Raw genomic sequence first — 16,484 nt, 5'->3', positions numbered from 1 at the left:
GAATCTAAGCAGCAAGTAAAACAGTCAAACGCAATTCAAAGTCAATTAAACCACACTTATTTTCTAAAACAGTCTATTTATTGTTAAACACACTCATGAGATTTGGTCCACGGTAATCATATTTCACTTCCAACCAGGGAGGAAAAGCAAAAACAAAACAAATGTAAAAAATACAGTACAAAAACAGGTGTTTTTCTATTTCTTTCCTTGAAAACCCTGAATTTTACTGGTTATCCGGTAAAGCAAGTCAGAAATAAACCCACCTCAGCATACACTGACCAATGTTTGTTAAATCCTGCATTGCCTTTTTCAGTCTGAATATGGATGAATTCATGTTTTTACTCCATCCAGAAAGTGTGAAGGTCATTTAAAAACGGTCAATTATTTTACTCCGGGTAGCCCCTATCATTATACAAACTCAGAGAATAAGAATATCGAGTAGATGACCATTACTCCTGCCCATAGACAGTCAATGGCCAACGGTACTAACCCTTTGATATGAATATGACTGATTGCAAACCACATCTCATGTTTAAGCAATAGAGACTGTCAACTGAGCTTCTTGGTTTCTTCTTTCTCTCAGCGGTTATGCACCCCACCTTTATTGTAGCCTAGAGAGAAGGCCAACAACTCAATCTAACCGTCTTCCTCACGAAATACAAGTTGTGTGCAAAACCCATTACATCAGTCTAAACCTTCACAAAAACAATCAGGGAGAATTTACAATACACTTTCATTCCCTTGAATCTATGTTCTTAAATTGTCTAACAGTGTGTGTGTATATATATAGATAGATATATAGATATACAGTATATCATCATACTGAAAGAGTAGGATTATTTGTTAAGGTATTCATAATTGTATATAAACATCGTATATAAATTGTATAAGGCGCTATGCAGACAAACATAAACATCCATGTATGCTTTGTGCTCTGTCACTGCGTATATACTTAATATAAGAAAGTAGTGGTAGGGGTATCTTCTAGTTTTCAATGATGTCACTTTGTTACAACTATTCTGTAAACCCTATACCACTAAAGCGAAAGTCCTATTCTTCTACAAAAGGACAGGAACTCAACAACAAACCATTAACACATCACAAAAGCATGACTTTCTCCCACACTACATCTTACATCTCCTGCTATATTCACTTATCTACCCTAGAATCTTAAGCATGTGACACAACATAGCCCGTACGGACATCTGATGTATTGTCATACATTAACATTATTATATATTTCAATATATCAGATTTCTGTATGGGAATCCAACTCCTCTATTCTGGACAGTTCACTAAGCATACATAGACAATTCACTGTTGTGTTAAGTATTATATTCATACATGATAGTACATATATTTAAAATGTTATACATAGCAATTAACATATACATATATCAATAGCATACAGAAGGATAGAATGGCAATCATTATCATTACTGTCATCATAATAATAGCACTAGTAATAATATGATCCCTCAGTAAAGCGTACAACTAGGTCACTCCAGAACGTCCCAATCCGGTTACAATCCATTTTTATCTGGTACCACTGATTCCCAAAAATCTGCTCTTTTTATATTCAAATTAAACTACTTTCTGTCTATGTGTCACATCAAATACTTCTCTAAAGCATTTTGGGATAGCAAATTCTTGATCTCACAAAACTGACATTTCTGGAGTGACACATAAGAAAAAAAATCACTAACCATCTAATCAGCAATACATTTCATATAGCATAGCTCAATAATAACAGGAAGTTCTATGTAATCAATACAATGTAAGGTTATAGTTATTTAAGCTTAACTGCTAAGTTATCAATAATCATTAGTAGAATGCCAATATAGTAGATATTTATGTGTATGTGTGTGTGTGTAATTATTTATATATATATATCATGTCCACTTATAGTAAGGACAAGGCTTACTAAGGGTAGCACAGCATGTCTTGACAATATATTTTGGGACTGATATAACTACGCAAAGGCACGGGCAAGTACGTTTTTTGCCCATTTTCTTGCTAATTTGTCTCAAATCATGCTCCTAATTTGACCAATAAATATTACATGGAGGAACTTTTGAATTCCCCCATACTGAACTGCGGCGTTCCCATGAGTCTCCTATGATTATGGACCAACCTATGAGCTCAAACGAGACAACAAATGGTCAGATCACACCGGAACGGTGCTGCAGACAATTTCCACAGTTACTTTTTGCAAATAGCCCTCGAGTAATGTCCGTTCCCCATTTTTTAAAACACTGCTCCATTGTCACTTAGTGTGCAAACCGAAATTAATGAAGAAATGAAGACTTCTCAATGCATGATCTGTGACTGGTGTATGCAAGCATTTACACTGAAGGATCAGGCCTTCCATGGGGCAGGTATTAAAGTTATACCTAATTGATTGCCTCATGTATCAAACACATTCTACATCTAAGAAAATCTCTTTTTTGTAAATGGCCACTGTCGGCTATACATTCAAACTCCTCTACCAATATGGCAGGAACAGAGTTAAGCACCACATCACAAATCTGACTGCTGCTTAAATTCGACAGTGGGGGAATCAATTCTTCCTCTGCAAATTTTTAAAAGCACTAAGGGTACATTAAGGATTGAGTAGATGGTTCAAGTCATAAAACTTCAAATCTGCCAACTTTGACGCAATAGTACCAGTGTGCACGTCCACATACATGACACCCATGAGTCTGTGCCGAGTGTCATGTCAGTGAGTGTGCAGATTTTGTTAAATGAGTAATAAAGCGTGTGTTGTGTGAGTATGTGTATGTGTGTGTCAACAATCACGGTGTTAGTCCTAAGGTCAAGCCCTCTGCCCTTCAGGGCAGCAGAACCTGGTACTTCCCAGAGTGGCACTGATAAAGTTGAGCCTTTAAACTGACATCAGATCAGGAAGTTTCATCCAGACAACCACATCACGGGCAACTGCACATTTGACCCAGGTCACAGATCTCCTCCTCCTCCAGACATGCGCCTCCCAACCTGTCAGCAAAACAGCTGATATGATGTTGCGGTTATAAAGAAATTTAGGAAACCTTGCTAGCTTTTCATTTTCAGGACTCTACCCAACAATAAAAAAAAAATCAACAACAAAAAATCACTGTACCAGCCAGCCACCCACCATTGTCTCAGAATAATCAGTTGGCATAGCGATCTGTTTTTCTTCTGGGGGAGGAGTCATGAGGGTGCCATCTGCACGGCGATTCTGGTTGGTCAATGATAGCCACATCTCGTACATCTGCTGCATGTCTCTCACTAGGTGAACGCAGAGATACATTTTCAATTTAAAAATGTTTGGGACCACTGAGGTCTTAACACTGCATGGAATTCAAAACAGAACAATGGCATACAAATTGCGGTAATGAATAATATAGTTTAAAAAATACAGATTCTCAAACTGTTGTTTTTCATATATGTCCACACATCCCTCTCCTCCAAACTGTGTGCAAAAGAGCAGTTCCCAATATAGTGGCACTTCTTTTGTTTCATAACATGAACGCACATCTGCAAGCACAAAAACAGATGCAATAATACAGAAAATATGCATTAAACAGTATGAGACTTTTTTATGATGTTAAATAAATCTTTATAGGGTCCCCAGAGTATGTATTTGAAGTTCTAGTTCTATAGATAATTTATTATATCATGTTAAAATTGCCACTTTGTAGGTGTGGGCAAAAATTTTCTGCACCAAATGGCAGTGCCGTTGTTGGAGAGTGCTGATTAAGAGGCGGTATTATCCCCTTCTGACATCACAAGGGGAACCAAAATTCAACTACGTATTTTTTCACATGCTTACAGACAATGGTTTACCAAAACTAAATTACAGGGTTGATCTTCATCACATTTTCTAGATTGATAGAAGCACTGGGGACCCAATTATAGAACTTAAACATGGAAACATTTTCAAGATATGTCCCCTTTAAGGTTCACATATTTAAAGGGGTCATGACATTAGGAATCAATTTTGCCTTGATCTATTGACAAATAATACATTTTGGTATCATTAATACATCCTGCAAGTGTAATGGTTTAAAACACCCTCCTTTTTAATAACGAAAGCATTTATGTAATTAGTGACATCACGTACATATAAATGAAGAGTTTGTTTCCAAAACGCGATAAACTCCATTTTTGAAAAAAATGAGTTACTGCCAAAATCAGTATTATATCAGGTCAGTAGTTAAAAGTAAATTCTTAATTTTACGCAAAATCCAATATCCGCCGTGTTATTCTGTCATCTTTTCTCCCTTTTTTCCCAAAATGCGATAAACGCCACTGCTCCTTTTTTACAGAACGCAATAAATCCATTTCTGATATTACAGCCCACCAGTCACGCAATGTAAACAAACAATGGCGGACGCGCTGAGTCCACGGAGTCCTAGTTTTCCTCATCTACTTTGTACTTCGTGATCAACAAACAAAACAAAATAATACTTTAATTGCATCGCTAAACCTGTGATGGTTTTCTGTGATGGGAAAGAAACGTAAGCCATCAGCATCTAATATTTTCCCCGAGAGGCACTCGGGAGACGGGTGCTTGTTCTCCCGACAGCAAGCTTCTCATGCTAACACATTGACCCCAGAGGATCTTATGAAAAACTTTCCATAATTTTACTCAAAGTCAACGAAAATCGAGCAGGACCAAAAACATTTTACAGCTGATCTCTGTGAAAGACGTTAAGCGAGGACGTCAAGTTACCGCAATGACAGTGATCTTAAAGGGGGGGTTTAATGGTATTTCAAGCATTCTGACTTATTAACACAGTTATAGAGTTGTTTCCTCATGCTAAACGTAGGCAAAGTGTCAAAAATGCAGTTGGGCGTGTTTCAGAGTATTTCTGTGCCGAATGCACTTCGCCAGGGTTCGTACAAGTTTCTGCTAATTTTTTTCGATTACGGTTCTAACTGACGTTTCAGGGGTTTTCGATACGTATCACTTCTTTATATGGGCTTCCGCCGGAAAACTTCCCCCGGAAAACCCCGCCCAGCCGTCAGTCAGCGGGAGACGCTAGAGCTTGCTAACAGCTTATCACGCCACTCAGCTTTGTTTAATTTCAAAAGTCAACAATGGCACAAGAAGAAGTGTGTTTTTGGATGTAAGGAGAAGACATCCAGCCTTATGGAAACAACGGATATAGTTTATTATCCGGATTAGCAGCGGAGTTTTGCGTGTGGGTTTGATGCGGTGGATTTTCAGAACCGGGTCATGACGAGTTACACGTGGTAAGTAAGACTTCTGTCTTATGTTGGAAATAGGCGCGTGTATATTATATAAATCACATGAACATGTAGTGAATCATAAGTTAAAACAGTGTTGTATAGTGTTGTATGACTCCTACTCGCTCCTCCCGTGTTATAACTCCTCCTCCTTCATTTTTTCGTACGTTATCGGAAAGATTCGTTAAAGCTAATCTTTCTTTTATAAATCTGATTAAACTAAATACTCTTCAGAGATATAAAGGATGTCATACTACTCCATAGGTACTCCAGATTAATATCAGAAATGCAGAAACAGCATGTGTTACGTGAGCTTTAATATGACAAAGTAAGTGTTTTGATTAATGACATTAATGTTTATATTTTTAATTAGTGTGTACAACTAGTCAACTAAATGAATATAACATGGCAAAGATGAATGCACATTTATATAGGCTATTGATTCAATAGATTTATAGCATTTTGAATAAAAACTTGTCATGGATTTATTGCATTTTGTGGAAAAAATGATCCGTTTTTATAATAAATCTTTGAAAATCAACTTATGGATTTGAATTTTTTATGTTTTTATAACCTAAAGATGCTATGTGAAAGTTTGTAACAGAAAATAGTTGTTTTCATCTTGTCACTTTCTTGGTATAGAAAACACCTTTTTACCAAAATTTGTCAAAATGGATTTATTGCGTTTTGGAACCAAACTCTTCAAATATTCATTTTCATATGACCTGTTTGCTCCAGGTCTGCGATAAAGATTGTTTGGCTGTCTGCGACATGAAAAAAACAATGTGCTTAAAAAGAAGCTGTATTTGTAATGAAACTGCGTCGTAGCGGCAGCATGTTTGCCATCAATCATAGAAGTGGGCGAGGCCGAACGCTCTTAAAGGGGAAACACACAAATCAGACCGTTTGATGAAAAACAGGGTGGAAAAGGTCATAAATTGTGCAAAAAATAAATAAAATAAGTACAACTTTTAGAACATAATAAATAGTAAATAATAAAAATAAACATGTCATGACCCCTTTAAATAAATACACAAATTTCTTTGAAAGTCATTTTTATGGGAATATGAAGCATATGATTTTTATGGCACTTTGGAATATTCAACTTTGATATTGCACATTTTTGTGGCAAGTTGTTTTTGTATAAGGCAACTGAACTGTTAACTGTTGACTACTGACAACTTACGTCATATTGTTGAGGGTAGGTACGGGAAAAAGGCAGCGGTCGGACTACCACCCACTTTTTCTTCTCAAATGATTTCACTAGCAACACCCTGCGCTCTTTCGTCCAGCTGCAAATCCACAAAAAACACCTTTACGTGAAATTCATAAATCAAATTGCCTACTAAAAGCAGTTACATTATAACTATAACTTGTATATAGAAAGGAAACCAACCTGTGTTTGGCTTTGGCAGTGCAGTACTTCAATGATTTGTCTGGTTCGTTGACCTGGCCCTCCCTCCAACACTGTCCGCACACAAACTTCATCTTCAAATTTAGGCCACGCCCTCGACCACATCCTACCAGTCCACCCCCTCCTGTGCCACCACCTCCAACGCTATCTCCTCCACCACTGACCACACTTCCAGAGACAACAGCACTACCGCTAACTGCACTGTTGCTGCCACTGGTGTGTTGGTGGGGTAAAGGCTGAATATGAAAAAAAAACATTGTTTTGGGAGTTTTGTTTAACAGCGAAAAAAATAAACATTTCAACACACAAAAACAAAAAGAAAGGCTAGATCTGGTCAACTGTACGTTTGTGGATACGGCACAGACACAGTGATGGAGTCTGGACATTGGTCTTCATAACCTCACCTTTTGTCTTTGTGCATTCTGTTCCAATCTGTGCCAGTGTCTCTTAGACTCCTGCACCATCTCCTCATGGGTAATACCTGACCCAAGACATAGATAGGGACACATTTCTGACAGTATAGTGCAACTAAAACTTGTGGACTTTTTTTAAAAACAAGGCACCCACATAAATGCTTTTGTATAAAAATGAAATAGCCACATCAGTCAAAACATTGAACAAGTCACTATATACAGAAATAAGTTAAAGTTTATGTGTACCTGTGTCCTGCTGAAGCACCCAACATTTAAGCTCTATGACCGAGTGTGCAAAGGAGCAACTATCCTCCCGCTGACAGCCATATCGCACCTCATGTCGGCACACGTCGAACTGGCATAGCGGATGAAGAGGGCGTATTTTACTGTAGCGCACGTTTGCCGAGCGAACCACGTGCACCAGGCACTTGTTAGGTTGTATCATAACAAGAGAGAAATGAAATAATGCAGTGTACATTAAGAGCTAAGTGCATCAAATTAGTCATTCAATTCTTAGTGCAGCCATGGATCTCACTTGTTATCGTCAAAAGGATGTCGTGCAGTAAGGTTGGAACACACGGCGAGATTCTCTTTGCTTCGCTTGCTAATGATACGAGGCTTACTGTCAAAACATTCCTCACAGGAAAGAAAGAAAGACCATTAAGACGACATAAATGGAAAAATGAGACAGGCATTAAATATGATACAGTAAGTGTGCGTTACCTCACAGAGGAACATAAACATGCCCATGTGGAGCTGAAGCAGACGGGTGACACTGAGGGCCCGTCGTTCATTGGTGCCCAGTGGGTCGAACAGAAGTTCGCGGCTTAGAGCTCCCTTCCTCTCTTGGGTCCATACATCTATCTCCTCCTGGCAATATGCAAAAGTGCAGTTCTCACCATACTGACACTCCTGACGCTCTTGCACCTCTGCAGAGATTGAGTGAACAGAAAGGGAATCGGGGAGTTACAGATAGATATATCAGACACACACATTTAGTACTGAGTTCCCAAATTGGAAACCAATTTCTTTGCTCAATCCTTAGTACACAGCCATACCTTTGCAGAGTACAAAAGCCCCAAGGAAGTTGTTACGTGCGGGGCGAGGTCGCACCCTTTTCCAACTTGGGTCTTCTGATGATTTGAGGCGACAGAGAAGCACGTCTCTTTTACAGCGATGAGCTGCATCAGGCTGATACCGGTAGTCCATTACCCTGGGACCTGAAGCAGAAAACGTTCACTTACTTGATTCATATATATATATATATATATATATATATATATATATATAACAAACAAAACACAACAATAGTTGCCCATGTTTCTTATAGAAGGTTTTTCATGTGAAATGTTTCATATTAATAGGCTTTCTTAAAGGAATAGTCTACTCATTTTCAATATTAAAATATGTTATTACCTTAACTAAGAAGAGTTGATACATACTTCTATCGTCTTGGTGCGTGCACGTGGGCGCTGGAGCGCGCTGCGACACTTCGATATCATTTAGCTTAGCCCAGGGGTGGGCATCGAGGGCCACAGTCCTGCAGAGTTTGGCATCAACCTTAATCGAACACACCTGAATGTCATTTCCAAACAGTCCTGAAGACTTCAATTAGATTTTTCAGCTGTGTTTGATTGGGGTTGGAGCTAAACTCTGCAGGGCTGTGGCCCTCAGGACCAGGAGTTGCCCACCCCTGGCTTGGCCCCATTCAGTCAATTGTACCATTTAGAGATAAAGTTAGAAGTGACCAAACACATCAACGTTTTTCCTATTTAAGACGAGTAGTTATACGAGCAAGTTTGGTGGTACAAAATAAAACGTAGCGCTTTTCTAAGCGGATTTAAAAGAAGAACTATATTTTATGGCGTAATAGCACTTTTGGGAGTACTTCGACCCGCCTGAAAAGTCTGCTCCCCCTCTCACTCTCATAATGGGAGAGGGAGGGTGTTACTGCACCGAGTCGAAGTACTCCCAAAAGTGCTATTACGCCATAAAATATAGTTCCTCTTTTAAATCCGCTTAGAAAAGCGCTACGTTTTATTTTGTACCACCAAACTTGCTCGTATAACTACTCGTCTTAAATAGGAAAAACGTTGATGTGTTTGGTCACTTCTAACTTTATCTCTAAATGGTACCATTGAATGAATGGGGCTAAGCTAAATGCTATCGAAGCGTCGCAGCGCGCTCCAGCGCTTACGTGCACGCACACAGATGATAGAGGGATGTATCAACAATTCTTAGTTAAGGTAATAACATATTTTAATATTGAAAATGAGTAGACTATTCCTTTAATAGAGTTTCAAGGTGCAATACCTATGCGACTGTAGCAGGCATTGCAGGCCTGTCTAAACTCGTGTGTAGCAGCCAGAGGGTTTCGTGACAGCAGAGAGAGGTTGGTACCTGTTGGGCCATTCTATTGGGAGTAAAAAACATTTTTCTGATTAGCTGACAGCTAAATACACAAAATAGTTAATGAGCAAAAGATCTAGGAAACAAATAAGACTCACTGAATTGGTGGTATTAAGATTACGCAAACCAGGGATAAAACTGTGAGAGAATCGCCCACCTAAAATTGTATAAGAGAAAATGAATAAGATAAAGACAAATTTATACTTGCTGTGTCTGGTTATTAACAAATCTACAAAAAAAAACAATATTTTGCTGGTTTCAGATAGTTAAATTAAATATCTTTTCAAGACCTTTTAAGATCATTATGAGTAAAATTTAAGACCAACACGGCACATTACTAGAAGCATTCAAATGATCTTAAAACATTCTATTTTTATTGATTCACTTATAAAAAAAATATCAAATTAACACAGTATTAAATATGTGCATAGTGGTATTTTTATGAAATTCTATCATGAATGTTTTTTTTTTTTTTGGACAAATAAAATTCAATAATATCAGAAGATTAGTATGGTCAGCTGCTGGTTTGTGCCTTGTCGACATGGTTGACATGGTTTACACTACCTCATAAAACTTTAAAGCTTTAAAAGGCTTCACACTGTGTAGTATGTAAGCTTATAATGTTTATACTGTACAATTAACTGTGTGATGTGTATACATCTTGTGCCTGTTAGATTTATAAATACACAAAAACAAGAGATCACTTTCAATTATTATTAATCCCTGAACGGATTAATATATGCATTTTATTAATTAAAGTTATTAGTAAATGCATTTATAGCATTTTATTTAATTAACCAGCATAATCATACAGCCAAAAACACTTCACCCAAACATTTTATGCATAAATATGCACTATGTACTGCCATCTCGTTTAATAGCCTCTCTAATTACACAATAACGGATGAATCTGCATTAAGAAAATACAATTTACCATTAAAGGGCTGCTCATGGTTTATTATGTGTTGCTAACGTTATCCACTAAGGCTGCAATATGTCATCAGTACTGTTTTATTTCAGAATATTAACAATTATAAAGTTGACTATTATTCTTTGTTAATCGTAATTTGTTGTAATATGCTTATGACTTGTGAATGTAATGCCCAGTTAACTTAAATAAAACCTGCATACGCAACATTCGGAGTCTATCCTCCTTATTTTCGAATGCGGAAGTAAGTGATGTGACGTATTTCCCTTCTTTGTGTGACACGTCCGTTTCAGTAGCCAGCCGGTAGAAAACAGTGTAGTGGGAGCACGCATAAAACATGATTTAAATATTTATTACACCTGTCATGTAAAATCCAGTGTGAGGATGAAATTAAGAAGTGGCCTGATATATCATATGAAGATATTTTCAATAATTCATGTTGTTGCTCGAGGGTGATGTGTCTTCAATGTGCAAATATTAAAGCACGGAGTATCTTTAAAATGGGAAAGTCAGTCAAGTGTTTGTACATGGAATAGACCAAGAATTCGTGTTTTAACCTTTTCAGGCTATAGTTTAAAATGTCACCACGGCCATAAACGTGTTCTGTGTGATCGGCCCCTAACTTACCAGGAAGTGTGTACTCAGAAAGGGAATCTAATCCGCCTGTGATTAGAGATCCAGACCCGGCCTTTCCAGCAGTGTCTTCCGCTCCAGCCCCAGAGCCAAAAGTTCCAAGGGATTCCATTGTCTGGGAAGAGGCTTCGCTCAACACTGAAAAGGATTCTAGTGGGGTAAGAGGACTGTTGAAATAGGGAGATGAGGATGAGGCTGGGAGACCAGGAGAGTATGAAGGCCTCAAACCCACAGCTGTGTTCGGGAGGTTAGTGGGAATGGCTCCTTGAACTGGGTTCTGATTGAGAAACAAGTGATGCTGACGTAAATAAATTAAAAACTTTAAGGAACCAAGCCATTGTTTCAGATTAGCCTAGCTCAAAGGTTATCACACAGCTACATGTTTTATAGAAAAGACTTAAGGTTAAAACACATGTTTGAGCTGTCTTAACTGAAAATAACTTGCACATACAGATGTCCCAGTGCCATGAGTATGTCTCAAGATACACACCAGTAACATATTTTTCTAAGGCATGTTTATAAAAAAAATGCTTAAACGTCTTAATTTAACTAAGGCATAGTCCAGGATTTAGCTATGTCTTGTCTATGAAACCTAAATTCTCAATTTCACTTACCACGCTGACCTCAGCTCCTTTGGGAATACTTTCCAGTAAGTTATCCAGACATTCCTCATTCATCCCACATTCATCCATGTGCTCAGATACAGGCACAGAGTATGGTACACGGCCTGATGGCTCCTGGCTTGGGCTCTCAGGCATGTCTTGGGGCAAAATAGGACTCAGAGGGGGCATCTGTGCATCATCACTGACCGGGATTGGTGTGGCCAGAGGAGCAGGGATACATTGGGCACTAGAAAGGTCTACAAGATAAACAGACAACTGTCTATTTAATTTCCCTTGATGAATATGTGCAATATACTAATATCTTTAATCAACATATACTGTACATGTCAACATTTTGAACAGTCCATACCTGATCCAATATCAGTCAAAGATTCAAGACCATTTGATGAGGTCTGAAGAAAGAAATAGGAATGTTTGCAAAGTGAATTTATAGCATACACAAAAAAATAACTAAACAATTTAGGGACTAGGGATGGGCATAATTAATCGACGATCGATAATTGATTGTTAAGAATTTTGTCGATGACGTTAATTTGTTATCAATTAATCGAATGCATTTTTTTATCTAACTCCTGTTTCACAAATACTCTGTATGCAGTGCGTTTGCGTATATGTGCGGCGAATCCGTCAAGCACCCGTTGCAGTGCGCTGCTGACCGGTTATTCTGCATATAAAACGTTCATGTGATTGACACTTTATGTGAACACTTTTCCGCATAAACAATAGAACAAAGCATAATTTTTTTCACAAAACAATATATTTTAGATATTATTTGACAGACTAGTAAGTGTGGAATAAGGATGTTTAAAATCTCTAGCCTGGTGGTCAGGATCTGAATGGATCAAATCAGCAGTTTTGCAATGCTTTATTTATCTCCACATATATCATAAATAAAAATAAGCAGAGTAACTGCTACCCTTCCACATTATATATTTCCTACTATGATTTCCAAATAATAAACGAGAGTATTCAACGACAAAAAGCGTCTCATATGGAAAAAATCCTCACAATATTATTATTTCTCAAAACTTTATGACAAAAATAAGCAACTGTATTCCTACAGTTATTCAAAGATGCAGACATTATTCCGCATATAATTTGAATATTATATAAAAGTATTCATTTAACGGCACGTTTCATGTGGCAAATAAATATCCTCACATTAACATAACAGCATAATGAAATGAATAAACAGACAATGAAACAGGATTGAAATATAAATTGTATTATTATTACCGGAAAAAAGCAATATTGCTAAAATAATCTCTGAGGTAAATGCGTCAAAAACGCTGTTACCCGCACAATAAGTCTAAATGAGCAATAACAGCGAAAAAAGCATTATTAGGCCATGTCTCAAAACTTTATTTGACAAAATATATTTAAAAGAAATGTATACTTACAGTTATTCAAAGATGCACACATTATTCCATATTACTCCCGTTTATGAGCACGTTTGTCTCTGGCCTCGCTCTGTTATGTAATAGATTGACAGGTGCGCATCTCCGTCTTTCAAACATATATCATTTTGTAATTACTACCTTAGGAAAATTAGCCATGATTTTATCATTGTGAAAATGTTTTTTTTCCAGATAAAAAACGAATTGTATTTCCGCAATTTTACTAGAAATAACATGGTTATGGTAGGCTATATTGTGGAGTTGGAGACCATAGTAAATTTGTGTCTACTGTTGTTTTACAACAAATAAAAACTAAAAGACTATGTTAGTATAATTAAATAATGGTGAATGGGGCTCACAAAACGCACGCTGTTTCACACATACTCTGTATGCGGAATAAGTTAGCGCTGAGGTACCTGTGCATCCTAGTCAGTCTCCTCAGAGCGGCTGTTTTCGGCGGCGGCTGGACTGACGGTCACCATGGGTTGCGGTCGCGTCTGACCCCAAAACATGTTTTTATTTCTCAAAAAAAAAATCAGTAGACTGGTGCAGAAGTTTTATGCGAGTTACTAAAGTTACTTATTTTTCACGAGGCTTTAATGCCTAATTTGTTATAGCCTAATGTTAGGAAGGCTAATATCTTGCACTTTCTTCTGGCTTGAATAATTTTGAGTTACATTTTGACAAAACCTTTCAGATCTAAGTATTATGTTTTTTGTTTAATTTAATGTTAAACATGAATCTGTTTTTTTATTTTTTATTTTGGAACTAATGAGGTCTCTGTTTAAGAACGCTGGCTCGCAGCTGCAGGTTCCGCTGCTTTAGAGCACCCACATGCACGCACATATATGTTTGAAACATAGTTTAATGTCTGCCACAAGTTGATCTTGTAATAAAGGTCTCATCGAGGAAAAACACGCTGTATATTTGTATTCATTGCATTTTATAAGTATAAAAGTTAAATAACAAATTTTATTATAAAAATATTAATGATTAATCGATAGTCGATCGTTAATTCTCCCGACGATCGACAAAGAAAACTTAATCGAATGCCCATCCCTATTAGGGACTATATGATTTCTTATCAAGCTGATAATGATACTTGCCTCCCCTGTAGGAGAATTAGTTTCACCATTGCTGTCTGCCCCAGATGATGTGGAATCAAGCTGAAATTAAAAAACATTAAGTTAGGTAAAGTAGAAACTTTCAATCTGTAAATGAACATATACAGAAGAACCAACCTGAGGGCTGACATAGGCTTTGCGAATTTTCAAACCAAGTTTGTTGGCTAGATCTTGTGCAAGCTCACTGACTTGCCTGTCCTGTGTTTAATAAAGCAAGCAACAGGCACAACCTTAATAACCAAACAAGGTATTTTTGTATATACAATGTATATTATACATATGTGACCCTGACTGTGAAATCCTGATTGAGATTTCACTCACTGATTTCAATATTTAACATGGACTTACTCAGTCAATTCTAAAGGGTATATTTTAACAGAATGTGAATGTACTTTACATTATGTGTGATGATTTTATGAAGAAAACAGGGAGGATCACATACATAAATCTTAATAATTGCATGCTATTGTAAAATCCTGAAAATGGAGGCATACATGAGGAGCAGATAGTAGACATCCAGTGCCACACTCATAAGCCTCTCTGAGTCGGCCCAGCTCTCTCAGACAAAGTGCCTTTCTGAAAAGCGCCCTGCGACTTCCCTCTGACACACACAGTGCCATGTCACAGTCCTGCACTGCTCGCTCAAACTCCCCCTTAACATATCAAATAAATCAGATTTATCAATATCATATAAATAATGCTGCATTGCATACTACTTTTCTAAAAAAAAAAAAAAAAATTAATTATTATGAAGTTGAGACCAACTTACAAGCTTATAGTGTGCGGCTGCCCGGTTCACATACAGGCCTTCTAATAGCTCTGCGGGAATGACCAGCGCTTCAGATTGAGCATAGCGAGCAACATTCACTCCTTCACTGTAATGTACTGATGCCTGCCTCCACTCTCCATCACGAAACACTGCATTACCCTCATCCAGCAAATTACACACTAGCTGAGTAAGAAATGCCTGCAGAAGAAGAGAATGCAGTATCCATTCAAATTAAAAGACATGCAATACAATACATGTGTCAGTTTACACATAAACATGTCAGATATACAAGAATCAGGGGCCCGTTTCAGAAAGGTGGTTAAGTGAAAACTCTGAGTTTGTTAACCCTGAAATAAGGGAAACTCTGAGTTTTCCGTTTTAAAAAGGGAGGTAGGTTAAACCTGAGACAGCGCGGCAAGTCAATCCTGTTTCAGAGGGAGTGGTAACTTATACTCAGAGTCTTATTCCGGAGTAACATACTCTCTGAACCTAACCTGGTCAGGAGCAGGTTTTATCCTGTAAACTCTGAGTTTCTTGTGGTCTCCTCCCCTTTTTTAAAGGAGAAGTGGTGTTTAATCGTGTTAGTTGCTTTAGTACATTCAATCATTGCGCACACTTTTATTATGTACACTGTAGAATTATTTTAGCTGTTAAGTTATAATAAATTGCCAGTGCAAACCATTTTAACTTACTACTTTATATTTTTATATATTACACTAAACTTTCAACTAAAAAATTAAAAGAGTAAATTGAAATGACTTGTAAAGCTAATATGATATACTTAGGTGCATAGATGGTCTTAGTGACTAAAATGTCAAGTACTTTTATAGAGAATCCTGTAGAGGATGATGTTGCATTCATTTGTAGAAAGTTAGATTTATGTCGCGAGAGGATTTTGAGACCCCGAGTGTTTTTTTGTCATATCCACTTACATTTATGTGAGCGAATTTATTATTTTTTTGCAGTCATTTTATATATATAAATATCCTTATATGACTAATATCACTCTTTGTGGTGCTCTTACACGTATACAGTTGTCTTGACATTTCTTACGCATTTGCTCGTCATTACCGCTGGTCTAGTGGGTAGCACTGTGTGCAGTGGTTAGGGCAGACGTGCTGTTGGCGATCGGAGTTCGAATCCCGGCTCTGTGAGCTTTTGTTTTATTCATGACAAACATTTGTAAAATTCGTAGCCTTATATCACAAAGTATTATGCTTAATTTCATTTTTAGGTGAGCTGCTGTCATCTTTTTGTCCATGGGATTGCATGTGCATGTAAATGAATATAATAACGTACAGTCCTCAGTTTATTTACTTCGGATATTTTAACTGTGATGAAAAATGAAATGTACGCATTTACTAGAGTAGCAATTAACAAAAACAACTCTTTTCTTTAAAATATATGCTCGTAGTTGCTGTACACTTGCAGTAACACTTTCAGTTTTAGTAGTAAAAATGATTAAGACCTCTTTGTCACGTGCTGTTGCCATGGTAAATCGTAATATCTGAGCTCCATTGATGATGGCTTTTCATTGTGGCT

General features: G+C 37.3%; 1 protein-coding gene across 3 annotated transcripts in view; it reads right to left on the bottom strand.

Annotated features, from left to right (window-relative positions):
• Positions 1 to 56: 56 nt before the first annotated feature.
• zc3h7bb (zinc finger CCCH-type containing 7Bb) overlaps positions 57 to 16,484 on the bottom strand; it is a 497,977-nt gene continuing 481,549 nt past the window's right edge. For all 3 annotated transcript variants that reach the window (XM_073866848.1, XM_073866847.1, XM_073866849.1), the window contains exons 4-22: positions 14,943 to 15,140; positions 14,668 to 14,826; positions 14,291 to 14,371; positions 14,156 to 14,215; positions 12,002 to 12,044; positions 11,644 to 11,888; positions 11,024 to 11,306; positions 9,567 to 9,625; positions 9,373 to 9,472; positions 8,118 to 8,279; positions 7,783 to 7,988; positions 7,601 to 7,695; positions 7,306 to 7,493; positions 7,051 to 7,127; positions 6,629 to 6,882; positions 6,419 to 6,524; positions 3,408 to 3,516; positions 3,134 to 3,267; positions 57 to 2,994 (exon numbers count right to left, since the gene is read on the bottom strand). In XM_073866848.1, the coding sequence (XP_073722949.1) occupies positions 2,956 to 2,994; positions 3,134 to 3,267; positions 3,408 to 3,516; positions 6,419 to 6,524; positions 6,629 to 6,882; positions 7,051 to 7,127; positions 7,306 to 7,493; positions 7,601 to 7,695; positions 7,783 to 7,988; positions 8,118 to 8,279; positions 9,373 to 9,472; positions 9,567 to 9,625; positions 11,024 to 11,306; positions 11,644 to 11,888; positions 12,002 to 12,044; positions 14,156 to 14,215; positions 14,291 to 14,371; positions 14,668 to 14,826; positions 14,943 to 15,140 (2,598 nt within the window). In that variant the 3' untranslated portion in view covers positions 57 to 2,955. The remainder of the gene's footprint in view (positions 2,995 to 3,133; positions 3,268 to 3,407; positions 3,517 to 6,418; positions 6,525 to 6,628; positions 6,883 to 7,050; positions 7,128 to 7,305; positions 7,494 to 7,600; positions 7,696 to 7,782; positions 7,989 to 8,117; positions 8,280 to 9,372; positions 9,473 to 9,566; positions 9,626 to 11,023; positions 11,307 to 11,643; positions 11,889 to 12,001; positions 12,045 to 14,155; positions 14,216 to 14,290; positions 14,372 to 14,667; positions 14,827 to 14,942; positions 15,141 to 16,484) is intronic.

This window comes from Misgurnus anguillicaudatus, chromosome 4 (assembly GCF_027580225.2).
Source record: "Misgurnus anguillicaudatus chromosome 4, ASM2758022v2, whole genome shotgun sequence".
Taxonomy (NCBI): Eukaryota; Metazoa; Chordata; class Actinopteri; order Cypriniformes; family Cobitidae; genus Misgurnus; species Misgurnus anguillicaudatus.
Note: the sequence above shows the minus strand (reverse complement) of the source record. Positions and strands in the feature narration are given on the sequence as shown.